This window comes from Mauremys mutica, chromosome 19, assembly GCF_020497125.1.
Source record: "Mauremys mutica isolate MM-2020 ecotype Southern chromosome 19, ASM2049712v1, whole genome shotgun sequence".
Taxonomy (NCBI): domain Eukaryota; kingdom Metazoa; phylum Chordata; order Testudines; family Geoemydidae; genus Mauremys; species Mauremys mutica.
In genome coordinates, this window is record NC_059090.1 from 1486009 (window position 1) to 1507752 (window position 21744).

At 48.2% G+C, this 21744-nt stretch overlaps 1 protein-coding gene across 1 annotated transcript in view; it reads right to left on the minus strand.

Moving 5' to 3' along the window:
- BAZ1B (bromodomain adjacent to zinc finger domain 1B) overlaps positions 1-21744 on the minus strand; it is an 88092-nt gene that overhangs the window by 35094 nt on the left and 31254 nt on the right. Inside the window, exons 7-9 of the mRNA XM_044993982.1 lie at positions 17299-18994; positions 9186-9324; positions 8213-8355 (exon numbers count right to left, since the gene is read on the minus strand). Coding sequence (XP_044849917.1) covers positions 8213-8355; positions 9186-9324; positions 17299-18994 — 1978 coding nt within the window. The remainder of the gene's footprint in view (positions 1-8212; positions 8356-9185; positions 9325-17298; positions 18995-21744) is intronic.

Genomic DNA, 21744 nt, shown 5'->3' on the forward strand with positions numbered 1-21744 from the left:
GAGTCGAGGACCGCTCCGATGAACTCCACTCTCTGCGATGGAGTCAAAGAGGACTTTTTGGCATTGACGAGGAGGCCCAGTACCCGAAACAGGGATAGTATTTCGGACATTTGATCTGCTACCAGTTGTCGGGATGGTCCGCGAACCAGCCAGTCATCGAGATACGGGTAGACGTGAATGCGACGACGGCGGAGGTCTGCAGCAACTACTGCCATGCACTTGGTGAAGACCCTCGGCGCGGTGGACAGGCTGAAGGGTAGTACCGCAAACTGGTAGCGCGCACTGTTGACCATGAAACGCAGGTAGCGTCGATGGGGAGGGTAGATCGCGATATGGAAGTACGCGTCCTTCATATCGAGGGCGGCAAACCAGTCTCCCACATCCAGGGAGGGGATAATGGACCCCAGGGTTACCATGCGAAATTTGAGCTTGACTAGGTATTTGTTGAGCTCCCGGAGGTCCAGTATAGGCCGGAGACCTCCTTTCGCCTTGGGGATGAGAAAACAACGGGAATAGAATCCGCTGCCCCGCATATTGTGCGGCACCTCCTCTATGGCACCCAAGCTCAACAGAGTCTCGACCTCTTGTAGGAGGAATTGCTCGTGAGAGGAGTCCCTGAAGAGGGACGGGGAGGGTGGGTGGGAGCGAAATAAACTGAAGGCGATACCCGTGCTGGATAGTATGAAGTACCCAGTTGTCTGTCGTTATTTGGGACCACGCCGGGAGGAAGTGAGAAAGGCGGTTGCAAAATAAACGGGAAGGATCCGGGGAAGAGACTGATGGGCCGTCCTCGGACGTCCCGTCAAAACGCCTGCTTGGGCCCTTGCGGGGCCTTGGACGACGCCTGGGCCTGGTTGCGCTTGCTGCCGGATGGCCTACGGCGGTTTAGACCGTTTCGCCGACTATTATACGGCCGCGATCTGGCCTGGGTAAAAGGCCGGTAGGGCTGTTGTTGCCGGAATGACAGCCTCTGGGTAGCCGGTGTGTACATACCCAGAGTGCGAATAGCGATACGACCATCCTTGAGGGTCTGAATCCTGGAGTCCGTTTTCTCCGAGAACAGACCGTGAGTCTCAAAGGGGAGGTCCTGTAGGGTATATTGCACCTCCGGCGGCAAGGTGGAGGACTGCAGCCAGGAGATGCGCCGCATGGTCACTCCTGAGGCCAAAGTTCTGGCCCCTGAGTCCGCCGAGTCCAGAGCAGCCTGGATGGAGGACCGGGAGGCTTTTCTGCCCTCTTCGACGAGAGCGGAGAACTCCTGTCGGGAAGCCGTCGGGATCAGCTCCGAGAACTTAGTCAGGGACACGAAAATGTCGAAGGTGTAACGAGCTAGGAGGGCCAACTGGTTGGCAATCCGGAGCTGGAGACCCCCTGCCGAATACACCTTTCGGCCCAACAGGTCCATGCGCCTGGCGTCCTTGGACTTTGGCGCCGGGGCTGGCTGTCCATGCCTCTCGCGGTCATTAACAGACTGCACTACGAGGGAGTCTGGAGTGGGGTGGGTGTACAAATACTCGTATCCGGTGGGGGGGGGGACCGAGTATTTTCGTTTGACACCCCGTGCGGTAGGAGGGACGGACGCCGGTGACTGCCAGATGGTAGTGGCATTCTTCTGGATAGTCCGGATGAACGGGAGGGCCACCCGCATCGGGGCCTCGGCTCCGATCACGTTGGTCACCGGGTCTTCGTCCTCCGGGACCTCCGCCACCGGGAGGTCAATAGCCTTTGCCACCCTGCGAAGAAGGTCCTGGTGGGCCCGCAAGTTAATCGGAGGAGGGTCCGCCGTAGAGGACCCCGCCACCGCCTCATCCAGTGAGGAAGATGAGGATAGAGTCTGGACCACCACATCTGCCGGTGGTTGCTCAGGAGGGTGGGAAGCTGTATTGTGCCCCGGATGCTCTGCGGGACCAGGTGGCGACAGGGCCTCACCCGGTGGTGATGGGGGAGGCCTGCTCACTGTGGCTTCTGGCACCCTGTGTTCAGCACCCGCGGGACGCGGGGGGAAAGGGAGCCCTGGGGCTCGTGGTAGGCCCAGGGGACCCAAAAAACCCACTGCTGTGGTCCAAGGTCCTGGTTCTGGGTGCCAGCCCGGAGATCTCTTCCGCTGCCCGCCTGAGAGGCAACTGACGGCTGACGTGAAGGTCACGGGGGGGCAGAGGCGCTGATGGATTGCGCCGTGGAAGGTGGCAGTTTGTCCCCGGACGGTGCCGAGGATCGGTGCCGACCGTTGCGTTGCCAGGATGGAGATCGGGACCGTCAATTGCCTCGGTACCGGGAGCATGACCGTGACCTCGATCGACGGTGACGGGAGCGGCTTCGGGAGTCGCGGTGCCGAGAACGGTACCGGGAGCCAGACCTCCTACGGTACCGGCAGTCCGGTGACTGGGACCGGGAGCGTCGCCAGGAGTGCGACCGGTACCGTGATGCTGAGCGGTACCGGGACTGTGACTGGTGCCGAGACGGGGAGCGGTACCGAGACGTTGATCGGTGCCGGGATCGGGATCGGAGTGACGGCGACCGTTTCCTGGATCGGGACCGGGACCGAGACTTGAAGCGCCGTCTATCCCGTCTGTCAGGGGTCGGGGGCCGCATCATTGCCGGCTTGCCCACCGACTGAACAGCCTGCACCAGGCGGTGCCGGGGGCCGGAGGCTCGGTGCCTCTGTGAGCTCGATAAGCTCTCTCGCCGTCGAGAAGGTCTCGGGCGTGGACGGGAGATGCAGCTCGACCGCGGTTGGCACCGGGGAGCAGGGAGGTACCGGACTCGACGGCTCTTGAGGTGCCGGAGTCAACGGAACCGTGCACGGCTCGTGCACTACCACAGCCGGTGCCGGAGGTGCCGGTGATGGCTGGGTAAGCTGTCCCGGAGCATGAGGCTTAGAAGCCGAGTGCGCCGTCTTCCGCTTCCTCGGTGGAGAGAGGGAACGGTGCCGGGACGTCGGTGCCGTCTGCGAAGACCGAGCAGTGTTGGTACCGGGGCGGCTCGGTGCCACTGGTGCGCTGCGCGCCGAGGACAATTTCGGTGCTGCTGGGGATGGCGCGGGAGGTTGAAATGCCACCTCCGTAAGGAGCTGCTTGAGGCGAGAGTCCCGCTCCTTTCTGGTGCGCGGCTTAAACGCCGTGCAGATCGGGCACTTATCTGTCCTGTGAGATTCCCCGAGGCAGCGCAGGCAGGAGTCGTGCGGGTCGCCAACGGGCATGTGCCGCTGGCAAGCCGAACAGGGCTTAAACCCCGGTGCCTTGGGCATGAGCCTGCACCGGCTGTGGAAGAAGAGGGGCTAACCCCCCTAATTCCCTTACTATACTATATCTAACTAAACTTAGATTAGTTGAATAACAACTAAACTAAGTTAACCAACTATGTACACTGAAGAAATGGAGAAACGCTAGGGATGTGGAGGTAAGGGAGCACTCCACTGTTCCAACTGGCCGTCACGGGCGGTAAGAAGGAACTGAGAAGCGGACGGGCCGGCTGGGGTATATATTCAGCGCCATAGCGGCGCCACTCCAGGGGGCGCCCAGCCGGCCCGCCGGAGTTGCTAGGGTAAAAATGTTCCGAAGAGCCGTGCACGCGCGGCGCGCACACCTAACTGGAATGCATAGGAGCAATCACTCGAAGAAGAATATTGGCTTTATGATGGACATCTGCAGTGCCCACTCAAGTGCCTGCATGCCTGTGTAAGAGGCCAAGTTGTTGCCGGCTTCTACAATGTAGAGAGTCAATGGGGTTATCCCATGGGGATACCACCAGGCCCACAGTTTGATGGCTTCCTGGCACACAGGAGATGAGAGCACATCCTTGCTTGTTTACATAGTTCACTGTGGACATGTTGTCCATTAAGATCTGTATGGGCTTCAGGGCTCTGCAGCCCAGGAACACCACACAGGCTAGCCAGATGGCCCTGCGTTTCCAGACATTGATATGCAGCATCAAATCATACTGGGACCAGGTTCCTTAAATCTAGAGATAGTTCAGATAGGCACCCCAATCTGTCCCTGAAGCATCTGATATGAGTCATCGTAGGGAAGGTGGTCAAGAAAGGAACCTCCTTTCAAAATGTCCTCCAGGTCCAGCTGCCAAGTTCTTGTAGGACCTCAGGAGGGACCATGACTCTTGATCAGGTGATGCTTAGATGTCTAGCAGCCCCAGACCTGGCCTCTGAAGTGTGTCCTCAGGGCATCCATTACTGATATTCTGTATGCTGATGACTGTGCCATCCTCGCACACACCAAAGGTCAGACTTTGGAGACAGTCGAGCACTTTTGCTACCTCGGTAGCAAACTTTCTCAAAACGCAAAAAATCAACAGTGAGATCCAGTGCGCAAGTGCTTCTTTTAGGAAATTGCTCCAATGGACAGTGACCTACCAAAGGACACCAAGATTCAGGTCTATAAGACAAAGGTTATTCCCATACTCCTTTATGGATGCCTTATCAATCGCACCTCAAGAGTCTGGAGAGGTACCACTAATGATGCCTCCAGAAGATCCTTCGCATCCAGTGGGAAGATCGCTGCACTAACACTAGCATCCTCAGTGAAGCCAATGTCACCAGCACTGAAGCAATGACCCTAATGCATCAACTCCGCTGGGCTGAATATTGTGTACAGATGCCAGACTCTGGCCTCTCAAAACAAGTCTTCTACTCTCAGCTCACCCATGGTCAGAGATCCTGTGGTGTTCAGAGGAAACGCTGCAAAGACACAATGAAAGCGTCTCTCAAGAAAACTGAGGTGGACATCACAAGCTGGGAGGAGCAAACCACCAACTGACCCCAATGGGGCCACATCCTCCATCAGGCAGTGGCCCGCTTTGAGAAGAAGCGCCTTGCCCACAAAGCTGAAAAGAGAGAAGGAAGGAAAAATAACTTTCTGCCAGCAGCAGCTGGCCTGCCAGGAAATGTCTGTACCTACTGCGGGCAGATCTGTGGTTCCAGCTTTGGACTCTTGAGTCATCTCAAGACCCATATGTAAATCCGTGGTAGAGATCATCCTCAAATCAAGGGATCATTGCCAATGATGACACTGCAATTAAACACCTGTAGCTGACCCATGTCAGCTGATTCAGGCTTTCAGGGCTCTGGACGCAGGACTATAAACTGCAGTGGAAGTGTTCAGGCTTGGGCTGGAGCCTGGGCTGTGGGACCACAAGGGAGAAGGTCCCATAGTCCAGGCTCCAGCCCAAGCCTGAATTCATACACCACATAGTTTCACGGCCCTGCAGCCTGAGTCAGCTGATACGGGCCAGCTACAGGTGTTTAACTGCTCTGTAGACATACCCCTGACATGTAAGCTCGCCCTGAGAGAGTTCATAGACAATCTGATCAGCTATGATCTGCATGGCTATTACAGGCTATTTCTTGTAGTTCACAAGGAATTCTAATTGGGAGAGCAGGGAAAATATGTACTCCAGAGCTGTTAACATCTCAGTATAGGTAGACATGGATTCCCTTACTCCCTAAGAGTTCTGCCACCTCTGCCAGGGATTTTGTGAACACTGTTGTGGAGAGTCCAAAGGGCAATACCCTGGATTGGTAATGGTTGGGTCCCACTCGGAATCTTGGGTACTTCCCACGGACCAGATAGAGAGCTATAGACAAGTATGCAGATGCATCACGCAAGTAAAAAGCCATGAACCAGCCTTGAGCATAAATATATAGAATGAGAGAGGCAATTCCTGAAATGGCATATGTTTTTGTTGAGTCTTCTCAGGTCTAGGACAGAACAAAGACCCCCCTTTTTTTCTTCTTCTTCAGGATAAGGAAATACTGGGAGCAGAGACCCCTTCCCTGAGATCTGGTGGCAGCTCCTCAACCTCCTAGAGGATGCAACAAGGCCACTTCTGCCTGTAGCAGGCTCTCATGAAAGGGGTCCCTGAAGAGGGCTGGGGAAGTTGGAGCAATGGCCTCTAGCACCTATTTGTACAATGTTATGGCAGATCACCCCTGGTGGAATAGGGCGAGATGGCTTCTGAAAGTCATGCTCTCTAAACTGAATCTGATGAGGCTCCCAACAATCCTGTCAAATTCGCTGACATGCCATAGGAGCGAGATACATTGCCAAGGAAGGAGTCTGGTGACCCGTCATACTTTAGCTTTTTATTGGTATGGCACTCAGGTTGCTTGGAATGACAGCATGGTGCTTGTTGTCTTGACTGGGATTGAGGATGGTAGGGCTTACAGTATGAGGCTGGGGTGACAGTCCCAGGGAGCCTTTGAGCCTTCAAAAGAGCATGAAGAGCTGTCTGTTTGCTCCTTAAATTCCATGCTTTCAAATGGCTGGTCCCCAATCATATCCTGTACCTCTCAAGGGATGTCCAATACTTGGAGTCAGGATGTTCTGTGCGTTGTCACTGCCATGGCCATAGATCTGACCATAGAGTTGGAAGTGTCAATTGCCAACAACTGGCCTACCTTTTTTACTTCCCTGGGTGCCATCCAGTTGTCACATGGAGTTTCAAGAGAAAGGGCGTCACTCTATCCCAGCTCAAAGAGTAATTTGCCTCTTGCAGTTGCAGAAAAGCAGAGGAGTAAGTAGGTAGAGCCTTTTTGGGGTCTGTCTTTAGGGGCATTATTTTTTGCTGTAGATTTTTCTTGTACCTTTGAGACAGATAAGGATCCCTGGCTAAGGCAGGCAAAGAAGTATTCAAACCCTGTCTGAGGGATTGGGTACTGCTTCTCTACCCATTTTACACTGGGTGTTTTTGTGGCAGGCATCTGCCACAGGCCCTTAGCCTGGTCATTTATGAGGACGGCGACTGTGACTGGACTGAAAGTTGTCAAAATATCAACTTATATCACTTCACCAGGTGCTCTGCCCCCAGTTCTGTCTTCCTTGTAGTCTGGCATAGACAGTCTGACCACACATGCTGGTGGCAAGAGCGATCTCTTCCTCAAATACGGTGGAGACAGGCTTATAGAGGTGTGTGATGGCAGACCACAGTAAGTCCAATAGGACCATGGTGATAGGACATAAGGGCACCGTTGACTTATTTGATACTGGGTAGTCCAATGCCATTCCTCACAAGAGTCAGCAGCTGAGACCTGGAGAGGGAGATGACATGCGTTTGTGGTGTTGACCACAGATCTCCAAGTAGATTATTCTCTGCTTGAAGGCAGTGAGAACATGTTTGATAGAGAGCAGGAATCATCATCTAAGGGTGGTGCTGAGGTACATTGAGTTCTTGTCATTGGGGCACCATCAGCTCCAGTGACAGTCCTGGCTCTTCCAGAAACACATCTTCAGTTGTAGGTGTTGCCACTGAGGGATGCGTCGCCAGAGCTAGAGTTGTTGCTGGAGGAGAGTCTCTGTGCCACAGGTTCCTCATCATCACTAGTCCTAAACACCACGAGGGGCTTTGTGGTTTTATCCTGAGGCTTTAGGGGGTCCATCCCTGTGGGAAGACACTGAGCTCCTCCTAGTGTCTCTGCTTGTACGTTCACAGCAGTCCCTCTCAGAGCTGCACTTTGGTACCAGAGATGCTGATAGTGTCTGTGGTGATGGTTGAGTCTACGGCGCTGGTCGAGTCTACTTTGGTGATGAGGCCAGTCTTTTTCTGTGCCATCTTCTCTGTATTGGTCTTTGGGGTCCCTTGTCTGCTACTAAGAACTTGGAGTTCTTCTCAGATCCAAAGAGCTCTTCATAAATTGCTCCAGAAAACGAAGCTTCAACCACGCATCTCACGACTTGCGTGTTCTTGTGGCAAATTAAACGCACACCAAACATCTACTCAGTATTTGGGACTCTTGCTCCCTCACTCTCCCACATCTGTTTTTCAATAGATTCAGTGCATTGCAGGATAGGCAGGGCTTGAAGACTGAAGGTTTTGAGTGGATCAGAAGAGTGCTGAAGGTTTTATGAAGAGTTTGAGAAAATTTACCCAAAGCCAAGAATTAGTAGGTTGGACACATGCCAGGTTCCACCTGACTGCCACAAGAGTTAAGGAACTGAAGACAGATCATGGCTCCCCCTCAGAAGGGATAATAAGGAGCACGAGGTACAAGCACAACCCTTGACAATTATGTTCAAAAGACTCCAATCTTATGCACGAGACTCATGCACATCTACAGTGGGATCCACACTGACACTCTTGAACAGCACCTTTACTGATCAGTTACATGGTCATCCATTTGCCGATCGACCCCAACCCCAGCTAGTAACAAAGAGGATCCATTAGTGACAAAAGATGGTATGCAAGAGAAGTTGGCCGATCTTACCCATTGGGTAGTAGTCATCATCATCATCATCTACCACCTCCTCCTTCTTCTGGCGGCGAGGGATGAATCTGTAGTCTATGCTGTCATGTACCCAGCCCTTCTCAATGAACAAGCCAGGAACCTCATCTGAAAACAGCCAATATCTGTAAAGAGCATAGACATTACTGCAGGAGGACAAGGGTTGCATGGAAAAAATACATATACATTCACACACGAGAAGAGAGAACACAAGTATGCAGGAATTTAAAATATATGCATGCATCTATATCTTCAGCAGAAGTGCAGCATGAACAAGAAGAAGAAACTATCCCACAGTTCTTTCTAAAGAGTCTATCATACACCAAGTCTGAATGAGAGAAGGATAATAATGGTAACTACTATAGCCAGCACTTTGATAATTTTAGCCAACTGTTTCAACTACTGAGTCGGGCCACAAAGCTAATCAGGAGACTAAGCAATTGAAATTGCATTACAATCTAAAGCAAAGAAAACTCTTGCTCCCTCACTCCCCCGCACACTCTTACTTTTCAAGGTGAAGTACTTCCTGTCAGCCTCTCAAAACAAATCAATTACACAGCATTATCACTGAAATTTTTTACTCTTAGTTTATTTTAAGTGTGGGGCAAGGGGTCATCACAAAAGTTTTTGATTTAGAATAAAGGGTGCCAGCCTGAGTAGACTGAGAAATACTGGGTTAGACTGAGTGTCATGGATCCCTCCTGCAGAGATGCAGGTCCCCCAGACTACAGCAGTTTGGTGATGGTCTCATCTCTATTTTAGCTTTACAGTAGGCCACCTCTGAAGTTCTTGATGCACAGTAATGCATTGCATACTGGTAAAAAAGATCTCAAATAAATGAAATATTCATTTGTAACATTCTATTCCAACAGAAAGGAGGTGATCACCTAACAGGACCATTAGCAGTTAAAGGGATACAGATAGCACAGGGAAGCTTTAAGGTTAGGTCTTCTACCTGTTGTGGTTACGGTCAGTTCCTATTGGCGTTCTGCGCATCACCAGCTTAGCTTTCGCAATCCCATCTTGGAATGCCTTTTCAGCTGCAGCTTTATGCTTCCGGATTCTCTCCTCCTCTGCTTCTTTCTCCTGTTTTACTGCAGGGATTACCAGACACATTAAAAGAAAACTACTGGAATCAGATTCACCACATATTGCAATAGGCTATTTTCTATTTTGCTGTTTAGCTAGGTGAAGAAAGAAGATTAATTTACTGGTAACTTCTGTTAATGTATTTCCAAAGTAAATTAAGCTAATGCACACAATGGCACTCAGTGTGCAGTGGGAGTGTCCACATGGGGAGTTATTGCAAAGTAGCTTGTGAACTTTAGCTAGTATGCACTAGTTACTAAGGACCCCGCCTCCCGCCCCCCCATGTGAAAAACCCCTAGAGTTTCTCCCAATTCAAGACCACACAACTGCCTAAGGGTCCTGAATCTGCAGAATCCCAAACCTCAAGCTCAAATGCTGCTAATTTCAGTTTGAGAAAGAATGCAGAACAAAACCAGAGCAGGAGGGTGAGCTGGCCTGAGGCAAAGAGAAGGACTTTAATATTACTGGTATTTTATTTTCTGTTCTCCTGTTCCTCAGCATGGCCTTATGCATCACCTTCACTTCATCTCACTAGCTGCTTCAACTCAGATCTCACCATAAAGGACCTTTTCTGAAGCCTTCCTACCAAATGGACAATTGTAGACTGGAAGGCACGCCCCCCCTTAGCCACATAGGTTTCCAAGCGCAGCTGTTCTGCTCTGGCTACACGAGGGACAAGCACATGCTCTAGTAACTTGTACATTCCCAGATATTCTGCCATGTCAGCAGAAGAGTTCAAAAACAGCAAGCTTAGATTACCTGTCAGGACAAAAATCTTGGCATTCTAGTAGCTCCTACATCCCCCGGGAAGTCCACAAACAGAATGAAATAATGAAAGGTGGCAGGATTCCTGCAGATGAATGGTATGTCTACAAGGCAACTGGAAGGGTAATTGCAGCTCAGGCAGACATACCTATGCTAGCTTCAATCTAGCTAGTATAGCCAAAAAGAGCAGTGAAGATACAGCTGACACTGAAGCCTGTGTGGCTGCACAAACTCACCCAGAACCAGGAGTACATATTCCTATTGCTAGCCCATGCCAGGGTCCATGCTGCTGTGTCTTCACAACTTTTTAAGGAATACTAGCTACACTAAGGCTAGCATGGGTATGCCTACCCTAGCTGCAATCATCTCCCAATGCAGTGTAAACATACCCAAGAGCTTTACTTAAACATTTCATCTCATGATCAGGATAAACCACCAACTTCTGCCAAGAAGGCAAAGAACTGAGGTCAGAGGGCTTTAAGCTTTTCTTTTGGGCTCAGGGTACTTTACAGATGTCTTCTGCATCTTTACCTGCCTCTGAAGAACAAGCCCGCCTCACTATGTAAGAGATGTATTGAGAAAAAGGGAACAAAAATGAATCTGTCTAAAGTTAGGCTGAAATCCAGACCCCAAAGACAAAGTTATATTACAATCCAGGACCAAAAATCTAAGTAAGTAGATTCTGAACTTAAATACAAGAGCTCAAATCCTTGAGAAAATTGGAACCAACAAAATATTGAAGCCAACCTAGGGAATTCTGATCACAATGGGAGATAGGCAACAAGATAATGTGGGGCAACAGCCCTCCTCCAAACATACAGGAAGCACCTTCCCCATACATTGCTAACAGCTGGAAGTGCTCCTCACACCACTCTATGCAGGCTACAGTCCTTTTTCGAAACATAGGACTGAAGCGTCATTCTCTGTACACGTACTGCTTGTATAGCTGCCAGAACTTCGCCGCAGCCTTTTTACACACCGTGGAGAGTAGGACTTAAAAGATCTACAGCCTACATTTGTACTGCAGACAGGTATACAGAATAGCCAACAGCTAGCTGAGGACTACAAGAACAGTGCATGCTCAGAGCACCTTCTTACAGGGCTAGCTCTCAAGACGACCTTGTAAAGAGAGTGATTAAAACCCTAATAAGCTATTTGTTGGTTCTGGTTTCCACTGCATACCAGCAGGTTTCCAGTTTCAAATGTAGGAACCTTCACTGGGGAGGCTTGCACCTGGGCTAGAAAGGTTGTCAGCTTGACACCTGCTAATTTCTTAACAGCATATCCTCTTCCCCACTCCATCCCATTTACCGTCATACCCTCAAGAGCTCACTAGTTACTTGAACAAGGTTGACTACAAGCTTTGTACTGAGTCAGCATAGAAAGAAGAAGTGGGACCGCTAAACACTGAGGATGGAGTGGAGGTTAAGGATAATCTAGGCATGGCCCAATATCTAAACAAATACTTTGCCTCAGTCTTTAATGAGGCTAATGAGGAGCTTAGGGATAATGGTAGGATGACAAATAGGAATGAGGATATGGAGGTAGATATTACCACATCTGAGGTAGAAGCCAAACTCGAACAGCTTAATGGGACGAAATCAGGGGGCCCAGATAATCTTCATCCAAGAATTTTAAAGGAACTGGCACATGAAATTGCAAGCCTGCTAGCAAGAATTTTTAATGAATCTGTAAACTCAGGGGTTGTACCGTATGACTGGAGAATTGCTAACATTGTTCCTATCTTTAAGAACAGGAAAAAAGTGATCCTGGCAACTACAGGCCTGTCAGTTTGACATCTGTAGTATGTAAGGTCTTGGAAAAAATTTTGAAGGAAAAAGTATTCAAGGACATTGAGGTCAATGGTAATTGGGACAAAATACAACATGGTTTTACAAAAGGTAGATTGTGCCAAACCAACCTGATCTCCTTCTTTGAGAAGATAACAGATTTTTTAGACAAAGGAAACGCAGTGGATCTAATTTACCTCGATTTCAGTAAGGCATTTGATATGATTCCACATGGGGAATTAGCTAAATTGCAAAAGATGGGGATCAATATGAAAATTTAAAGGTGGATAAGGAACTGGTTAAAGGGGAGATTACAACGCGTCATACTAAAAGGTGAACTGTCAGGCTGGAAGGAGGTTACTAGTGGAGTTCCTCAGGGATCAGTTTTGGGACCAATCTTGTTTAATCTTTTTATTACTGACCTTGGCACAAAAAGTGAGAATGTGCTAATAAATTATGTGGATAACACAAAGCTGGGAGGTATTGCCAATACAGAGAAGGACCGGGATATCGTACAGGAAGATCTGGATGACCTTGTAAACTGGAGTAACAGTAATAGGATGAAATTTAATAGTGAAAAGTGCAAGGTCATGCATTTAGGGATTAAATGACAAGAACTATTGTTATAAGCTAGGGAAGTCATCAGTTGGAAGTAACAGAGGAGGAGAAGGACCTCAGAGTATTGGTAGATCACAGGATGACTATGAGCCGCCAATGTGATATGGCTGTGAAAAAAGCTAATGCGGCCTTGGGATGCATCAGGCGAGGCATTTCCAGTAAAGATAAGGAGGTGTTAGTACCGTTATACAAGGCACTGGTGAGACCTCATCTGGAATATTGTGTGCAGTTCTGGTCTCCCATGTTTAAGAAGGATGAATTCAAACTGGAACAGGTTCAGAGAATGGCTACTAGGATGGTCCGAGGAATGGAAAACCTGTCATATGAAAGGAGACTCAAAGAGCTCAGGTTCTTTAGCCTAACCAAAAGAAGGCTGAGGGGAGATATGATTGCTCTCTATAAATATATAGATATATCAGAGGAATAAATATCAGGGAGAAAGAGGAATTATTTAAGATCAGTACCAATGTGGACACAAGAACAAATGGATACAAACTGGCTATCAGGAAGTTTACACTTGAAATTAGATGAAGATTTCTAACCATCAGGGGAGTTAAGTTCTGGAACAGCCTTCCAAGGGGAGAAATGGGGGCAAAAGACATATCTGGCTTCAAGACTAAGCTTGATAAGTTTATGGAGGGGATGCTATGATGGGATACCCTAATTTTGGCAATTAATTCGTCTGACTAGTAGTGGTAAATATGCCCAATGGCTTGTGATGGGATGTTAGATGGGGTGGGATCTGAGTTACTACAGAGAATTCTTTCCTGGGTGTCTGGCTGGTGAGTCTTGCCCACATGCTCAGGGTTTAGCTGATCGCCATATTTGGGGTCAGGAAGGCATTTTCCTCCAGGGCAGATTGGCAGAAGCCCTGGGGGTTTTTCCACCTTCCTCTGCAGCGTGGGGCACCGGTCACTTGCTGGAAAGTTCTCTGCACCTTGAAGTCTTTAAACCATGATTTGAGGACTTCAATGGCTCAGACACAGGTTTGATACAGGAGTGGGTGGGTGAGATTCTGTAGCCTGCACCGTGCAGGAGGTCAGACTAGATGATTATAATGGTCCCTTCTGACCTTAAAGTCTATGATTCTAAAGCACTACTTTTGGCATCCTAACTGCTGATATATCGGATTAGGAATATCAATTTGGTTTGACCACTACCATGGCTTGAAAACTCCATTCACCATTGACAAGTGAGAAGTTTGTCATGGCTCGTGACAGAACACACACCATCAATTTCTATTGAATTTAAGTTCTCAGAAAATTACAATTCCAGCCCTTAAGATTGCAAAGAAAACCTCCAAATGGCACCTGAACATACAATGAATGCAATTTGTTCCTGAGACTGCAGAGAGCTACAGTGCCTCTGTCCCTGCTCAGAGCTTTCCCAACCAACACAGTGCAACCTACAATTCTGATCAGTTTCACTGTTGCTACCCAGAACCATACGGGCCATAGTGAGACAGTTTCATCTTTTGCTGGTTGGGAAAGCTGAGAAAGGAATATTTTGAAGGAAGACTGTCTCATTGCTGCTGCCAGAATGCTCTGTGGGGCAAAGGGGAGAAATAGGTTTGTGGGGAGATGAAGCTCTCTCTCTTCTAGTAGCCAGATCAAGACAGGAAAGGCAGCAAGTTTGAGGTGCCTATCAGCCAGATGCTAATAAAAAGATGGAGCACATACAGGGGTGCTGTCCCCAAGAATCCCAGCAGCCCTGGTGGGTGCTGGACTTCTCACTAAAGTATTGCCCAGGAAGCTCATTGGTGGGCACCCACCTCATTCTCCATATCAAGGTGTGATTGGTAGGTTCTGCCCTCTGGCCAGTACATGCCTGGGAAGTTTTTCGAGTCCTGTCAATTCCTATGTCTGACTGATTAAAAAGGACAGGGAAAGTCCTATATGCTGGGAAGAGCAGTTTCTGCACTTTGAGGTCTCCAAGATTTCTGTCGCTTTCCTCAAAGCATGGAAACTCATTTTTAAACAAGTCGGATCAGATTGCAAGGATTTTGTCCTGTTGGTAACTCCCTCCAATCACAACACAGCAATGCAAGTTGTAGAATAGTACTTAATTTCCCTATTCGCTGTAAAAATGTTACCTCCAGTGCCTAGTTGGGCCATTTCAATTAGAATGCAAAACAGCAAAGTCATTTGTAGGTAACATCCATGGCATCCGTCACTATACCTGATCACTTTACAAATGATAAAGAGTAAAGCTTAACACAGTTATGAAGTAGGGAATATATTATTCCCATTTTAATGATTGAGAAACAGAGACTAAGTGATTTGCCTAAGATTACTACTTGTGGCAGAGTAAGAAGAGAACTTGGATCTCTTGACTTCCATTCATGTGCCACATTCCTCCTTCCTTTTAAATTGAGTTGAGGTTTTTCCATCTGAAGTGCATCATTATCCAAGATACCTTTTTCATGCTCAAATAACTCTCACACTACTCAGTTTAATAACTGGGTTTTCAGATTAAGAGCTAATAATGAACACAAAAGTTTATGGGGAGGGTGCGGGGGGCAGAATGTTCCTACTCAAAAACAGAGGGATATATCAAGCAACAGAAACACTTGTTCTTACTAAAAACAGTCACATTGGAAGACAGCTTTTATTTTAAACTCAACATCCACAAAACAAACGGGTTTTATTTCCTGTTTGAAGCCACATCGCATAAAGAGGGCTCCTGGTTGACAGCTTCCTCATAAAGTAGGATTTGAACCGGTAAGCAAGGAATAAGAGCCTCATGGGGCACAAGATTTCATCCCCTCTCCTCTGATTATAGATGTTGACCCTAAAACTGACACCTACGGCAAAAACTGGGGTGACAGAAGCCACCACCCTGGTGGGTTGTTTTTTTTTAAAAAACAGATTTTAGTGATAAATCAGCAGCAACAGGACTGACAAAAAGCTGGATGCAGAGTAGAGCACTTTACAAAGGTGAGAGAGGTTGCAAGGCAAGTAGACGGCAAGGACGGTGGAGTTGTCAAGAATGATGCAGAAAGAGGCTACTTATGAGGAAAGAGTGGTGAGACAACCAAAAGATGACATCAGAGTGGTTCTTGAAGAATGGGGAGCGGAGCAGCAGGCTTGGCATTAGCACAGAGATAGCAGCAGAAGCCATAGGACCTGAAGGGGTCTCCTACAGGGACAGCATAGAATCTCAAGGGATGACAACAGATATGGACAGGGCCTTAACAGGCTATGTGATTTGCTGCTGAATCTCAGTTTCATTTAAAACAAACTCTCCATAGGTTTCTAGCCTTTATGGTGGTGAAGGAAATTTCCACCTGAGACCCAATGCTGCATTTCCCTAGCTACATCTCTACTGAACAATTACAGTTGTGACTGAACTAGAGAAAGTTGCAAAAGTGCCATGTTTTCACACTGACAATCCTATTTTGGGTGCTCTCCCTGCACCGATCGTACAATGCTCTGCGCAGCTTAGGGTTGCCAACTTTCTAATATTTTAAAAAAGGACACACCAGCAGGAATGCGGGAATCTCCCCTCCCACACACACACACACACACTGCTTTTCCGCTCTCCTCTGGTCGGGAGGGACTTGCCTTTAGAGCCAGGGCTGGGAGCTGCAGCCACCTGTCACAGATAGGAGGCAACCAAGGCTGAGTAGGGGCTGGCACAGGTGATGACCCATCACCTCCCCCGCCTGCAGAAATCAGATTTTGATCTGACCAGACCCTGTTAGGTCCCCCGGACACCTGGACACCCTAGTGCAGATGCACGGTGTCTATGGTATATTTACACCATTTCTCATTTTTGATGTATTTGTTCCATTTTCTGATTCATCTGGTTCTTGTCCCACATGAGGAACCACTCAGTGGCATGGGGGGCAGAGGTTCCTCACACCTGGAAAATAGCATGAAACAGGGTCCACAGCTGCCTCCTCACCTGGATTGATTCTGGGGACCTAGGGTTTATTACTACAATCACTGACACCTTTGGAAATCAGTGCTTGAGGGAACAGGAGCTTATTCTTTTTACCTGTGTTCAGCTGCTGCTACTTCTGCCATAAAACAAAAGGAAATAAATACTAGAATAAAAACTAACAGCTGTTCTTTCATTTTCCTCTATGATTCAGGCATGGGGTGGCCTGGGCCAGGTGATCCCAAGGAAGGCGACCCTTCCAGGCCTTTCTACCTGGCCTTCTGAATTCCTCAAACTCCATTCCCCTTCTTCATCTTCTACAATGGAGCCTATAGAGCAGAGGTGGGCAAACTACCGCCCACAGGCCACATCCGGCCCGCCGGCCCATTCTGCCCAGCCTGAGCTCCTAGCCTGGGAGGCTCGCCCCCAGCCCCTCCCACGTTGTCCTCCCTCCCCCGCAGCCTCAGCTCACTGTGCCACGGGCGCAATGCTCTGGGCAGCGGAGCTGCGAGCTCCTGGGGCAGTGCAGCTGCAGAGCCCGGCCTGACCAGGTCTCTGTGCTGAGCAGTGCTTGGCTGTGCTCCAACTAGGCTTGCTGTTTTCCAACCCTCCCCATGTGAGAACTAGGAAGGTACTTTGTGGGGGATTTCTGAAGAGGCAAAACTGAAAGAAGAGGATCTGACACATAGCACACCAAATTTTGAGCTACTGGAGTAATATTAAAGCACCACATAGCTGTGGCTTTGAAAATCCTGCAGGCTGCACAATGCCTCACATCAAGAGAACTAGAGACCTTAATCGACACCAGCCATAAAATCCCTCATGGCCAGGTAACACTACTGGAAATGGAGAACTGAACTGATTACTTTTGTATCCCGTTCCCCAGCTCCCACACACACACACTCCAGTACTCTAGTATTGTACCTCTCATTTGCCTCTCCTGTTGCTCCTTCTCTTTCTTGGCTTGAATGGCAAGAAGTCTCCTGCTTTTCACAGCACTAATCATATCTTCAGCCTCTATTTCCATCTGTTGCTCTGTTTTTACCATCTCAATTTTTTTCTTGTCATTCCTTCCCACCCCATTCTCATCTTTCCCATTCTCTTTGTTTTTAGCCTCCATTTCTTTCCGTTTCTGCTTTTCTGCTCTTTTCTTGTCATTCTCTTCCTTCAGCACAGCTAGCCGCTCCTTCCAAAGCTCAGCTGACATCTGCTGCTTTGCTTCCACATGGTCCTGCACAGAGTAAGTCATTAGGATTCGGTGGCAGAGTGCTGTGACTATCTGTAGCTTCTCCTCAGATGTCAGCTCAAAGAACTCTGATGTCTCCAACTTCTCCAAAAACTCATCTTGTACCTCATTATCCTCAAAGGTAGCTGAATCCTTGCTCTCATCTACATTATCAGAAACCTCACTTTCCTCCTGCACATCTGACTTGCGTAGACACAGGCGGACAAGCTCAGAAACAGAATGCAAGGTAAGGGGGATTTCTGAGAGTTTCATTCCCAACTCAGCGTAGTCTTCGGCAATTTCATCCTGCAGCAGGGTCTGCAGAAGAATGACCAGCACCCGGTTCAAGTAGAGAAAGCCCCCTTTCTCTGCACACAGAGCCTCCATCAAGGAGACTGCTGTAATGGGATACTGAGCATCTGGCATCAGTAAGCCTGAGTAACAGCTCAGGAACTCCACCACCATGGCCACATCCCCAAAGAGAGTATTGGGAAGTCCTTCTGGAGTATCCACTAGTTTAAAAGCAGGCAAATTCTTTCCTTTAAGATCTTGGTCCTCATACCGCTTCTGCTTTTCCAGTTTTTCCTGCATCTCCTTTTCCTTCCGCTCTTTTGCTCTCTCCTTTAGTTTCTCTTTCAGCTTCTCCCGTTTCTTCTTCAGATACTCCTTGCGCTGTTCCTCTGTCATGGAAGCCCATTTCTTTTTGTGCTCTAAGAGTTCATAGCGTTTCTGTACTATCCCTCGCAACTCTTCAGGAAGACGGGCACGGTCCTCATTTGAGAGTAGCCGGGCTGTTTTGGAGATGATGCAGGAAAGGGCACTTTTTTTATCCTCCCGGTCTTTGTTTTCCTTGTAATAGGCAATGAGGTGGAGCGCAGCAGGAGGAAGATGTTTCTGGGGTTTGCTGGAGGACCTGGGAGTCCCTGCTGAGCTCTTAGGAGTTCTAGACACCTTAGGGGTGCCTTTTGCCATGTCCAGTAGTGTCATTTGTTTCAGTTTCATCTTGGGATTCTTCAGACCTTTCCTGGGTGATTTTGATTTCCCAGGGGACTTCTGCCCATTCAGGACCCTTTTGCCTTTCAGTTTCTTGTCTAAGGATTTGTCACTGCCCTTCCCTAGTCGGCTCCTCTTAGGAATGTGGAAGTCAGCACCAAGTTTGCCTGGAGACACTATTTTCATCACCTCCTCCAACTCCTCTTTGGAGGATTTTGGGTTCTTAGAGTTCTTTACTTTTAATGGAGAGCCAATAATAGATTTCTTCAAATGCACATGACACCACAGCGTAGGGCTCAGTGGCTGGCCCAGTGAAGATCCATCAGTTTTGGACTTCTTGGAGGGCTTTCTGTCAGGTGATCCAGAGCTCTTCCTTTTGGTTGAGGGGTTGAGAGTCATGTACTAGAATTTAAGAAGAGATATTAATATAAAACCAATCTAAGCAGGGGCAATGTCTGAAAAACCTTTCCCTGATAATTATTTTTAACAGGTAAGTTTAGTTCAGTTCCCTGTTCAGTTTAACAAGTAAGTTCAGTACACAGTATACTGAGGGACACACACAGACCACTGCAATGGCTTTCAGTTTGCTATAGAGTTCCTCAGTTTATAAAGTTAACAGCCCATCTTAGGAGGATTTAACATTCAGCTTTAAAATTTGTTGTTTGTTAAGTTTGTTTGCTACAATGATGTTTTAAAGTTACTTCCAACTGAATTACATGAAAAAGCTTTGTAGTTTTCACAGATTTATGCATTTGTTTGCTTGTAAGTTTGTACGGTAAAAAGAGGACTCATTAGTTTCAGAGGCCTGCTCTGAAGTCTTTCCTGACAATATGAGGGTGGATTTGGAGGGTTTTTAGCCTTTGGAGTGATCCATTTGTCAATGCAGTTCTATTGTTCAGGACTGTTACCTAATCAATAGGATTACACAATTGTTTGTAGCATTTGTGTAGCTGTGTTGATCCCAGGATATCAGAGAGACAAGGTGGGTGACAAGCCTTTTTCTTGGACCAACTTCTGCTGGTGAAAGCTCATTTGTCTCGTCCACCAACAGAAGTTGGTCCAATAAAGGACTACACAGTGGTAGTTTAGCGGCCTCATTTTTAAGGTGCTGCAATCACCCCCAGCTCCTACTGATTTCTGAGATTCAGGTCATGAGCATCTGGATGGGTTAATTTCAAAAACTCAAAAATAACACAGAAGACTTGCAATAATATTTATAACCTCCGTGTTATAAATATTATTGCAACTATCAGAAGTCAGAGTGAAAAAGTTAAGGTTTTAGTAAAAATTCTGTCATGTCAAGCATAACAAAAGAAACAGGATGTTCAACATTCTAATAATTGCTATGATAAGGTACATATTTCAGATACAGTAAGCATGTGCCCATCATAATCAAGTTACCTTTCTCATAGTAATGTTGGCATTCTTATTTCCTGACTTCTGAATGTTTACTACTACATTAAGATTAACCATTTAATGAAAGTTTAGTTTTCTTTTAACGCCCTTATTGCAGAGAGCACCACTGAAGACAGCATATAAACATTGCAGGAGACCACCCACAGAGAAAGTTGTTTTCAGCATGATATTAGTGATAACCCTCTTAACCATTTATGTTAGATATAAATGTGTGTCATGTGTGCCAGTTGAACATGCTGACAGCTCAAAGTTATTTTGGCAGAACTGAGGAACGAATCCTAGATTGGTTTGTCCTCCAACAATTTCAGATTTTAAAATTGTTTGAATTTACCTCTGGGCTAAGGCCACGCATGGAAAACTTCCTCCTTAAAGATTCTCAGAGTTGTGATTATGAAAGTCCTGAAGTAATCTTAACTACTACATTAATTCCCAGGCACTTACAGCGTTATTCTTTCTACCCCACAGGGTAATGAAGGCACTTTAGTGCCATTCAGCTGATATAAGCAGCTCTTGTTTCCACTTAAGAGAAGTTACAGGGGTGAAGAGTCATTTGCTTTTACTCTCCCTTAAGTCAGTTACATTCTGCCTCTTGAACATAGGAAATGGCTATGGTATATAGACTCATAGATTGTAGGGCTGGAAGGGACCTCGAGAGGTCATTGAGTCCAGTCCCCTGCCCTCATGGCAGGACCAAATACTGTCTAGACCATCCCTGATAGACATTTATCTAACCTACTCTTAAATATCTCCAGAGACGGAGATTCCACAACCTCCCTAGGCAATTTATTCCAGTGTTTAACCACCCTGACAGTTAGGAACTTTTTCCTAATGTCCAACCTAAACCTCCCTTGCTGCAGTTTAAGCCCATTGCTTCTTGTTCTATCCTTAGAGGCTAAGATGAACAAGTTTTCTCCCACCTCCTTATGACACCATTTTAGATACCTGAAAACTGCTATCATGTCCCCTCTCAGTCTTCTCTTTCCCAAACTAAACACACCCAATTCTTTCAGCCTTCCTTCGTAGGTCATGTTCTCTAGACCAGGGGTCCCCAACCCCCGGGCCGCGGACCGGTACCGGTCTGCGGCCTGTTAGGAACCGGGCCGCGAACCGACCCCTAGCACATCAAGCGGCGTGTCTCCGGCAGGGCTCCTGAGCCCCACCCCGCTCAGAGCCACATGGTGAGGGGGCGGGGCTGGGAGCTCCGGGCTGAGCTCTGCTCCCTCCGCTCGGCGTGGAGCTCCCAGCCCCGCCCCCTCACCACACGGCTCTGAGCGGAACGGAGCTCAGGCCCCGCCGGAGGCATGCTGCAGCTGTCGGGCAAGGCGCTGAGGCTCCGGGTGAGGAGGGAGCCGGGGGTAAGAGGCTGGGGCCAGGTGGGTTGGCTAAGGGGCAGGGAGTCCTGGGGACAGTCAGGGCACAGAGAGGGGGCGGTCAGGGGGCAGAGAATGGCGGGGGTTGGATTGTGGGTGTTCCGGGGGGGTCTGTCAGGACTCAGCGGGGGATAGGGGTTGGGGCAGTCAGGGGACAGGGAGCAGGGGTGGGGTCCCAGGGTGGTGAGGGTCTCTGGGGGATGGTGAGGGGACAAGGAGCAGGATGGGTCGGGGATTCTGAGGGGGGTGGGCAGTCGGGGGGGCAGGAAGTGGGTGGGGGCCAGATAGGGGGCAGGGCTCCCACTAATTCTGCATTATGGTCAGTTGTATAATTATTTCATTATATATTACAATAATAATAGAAAT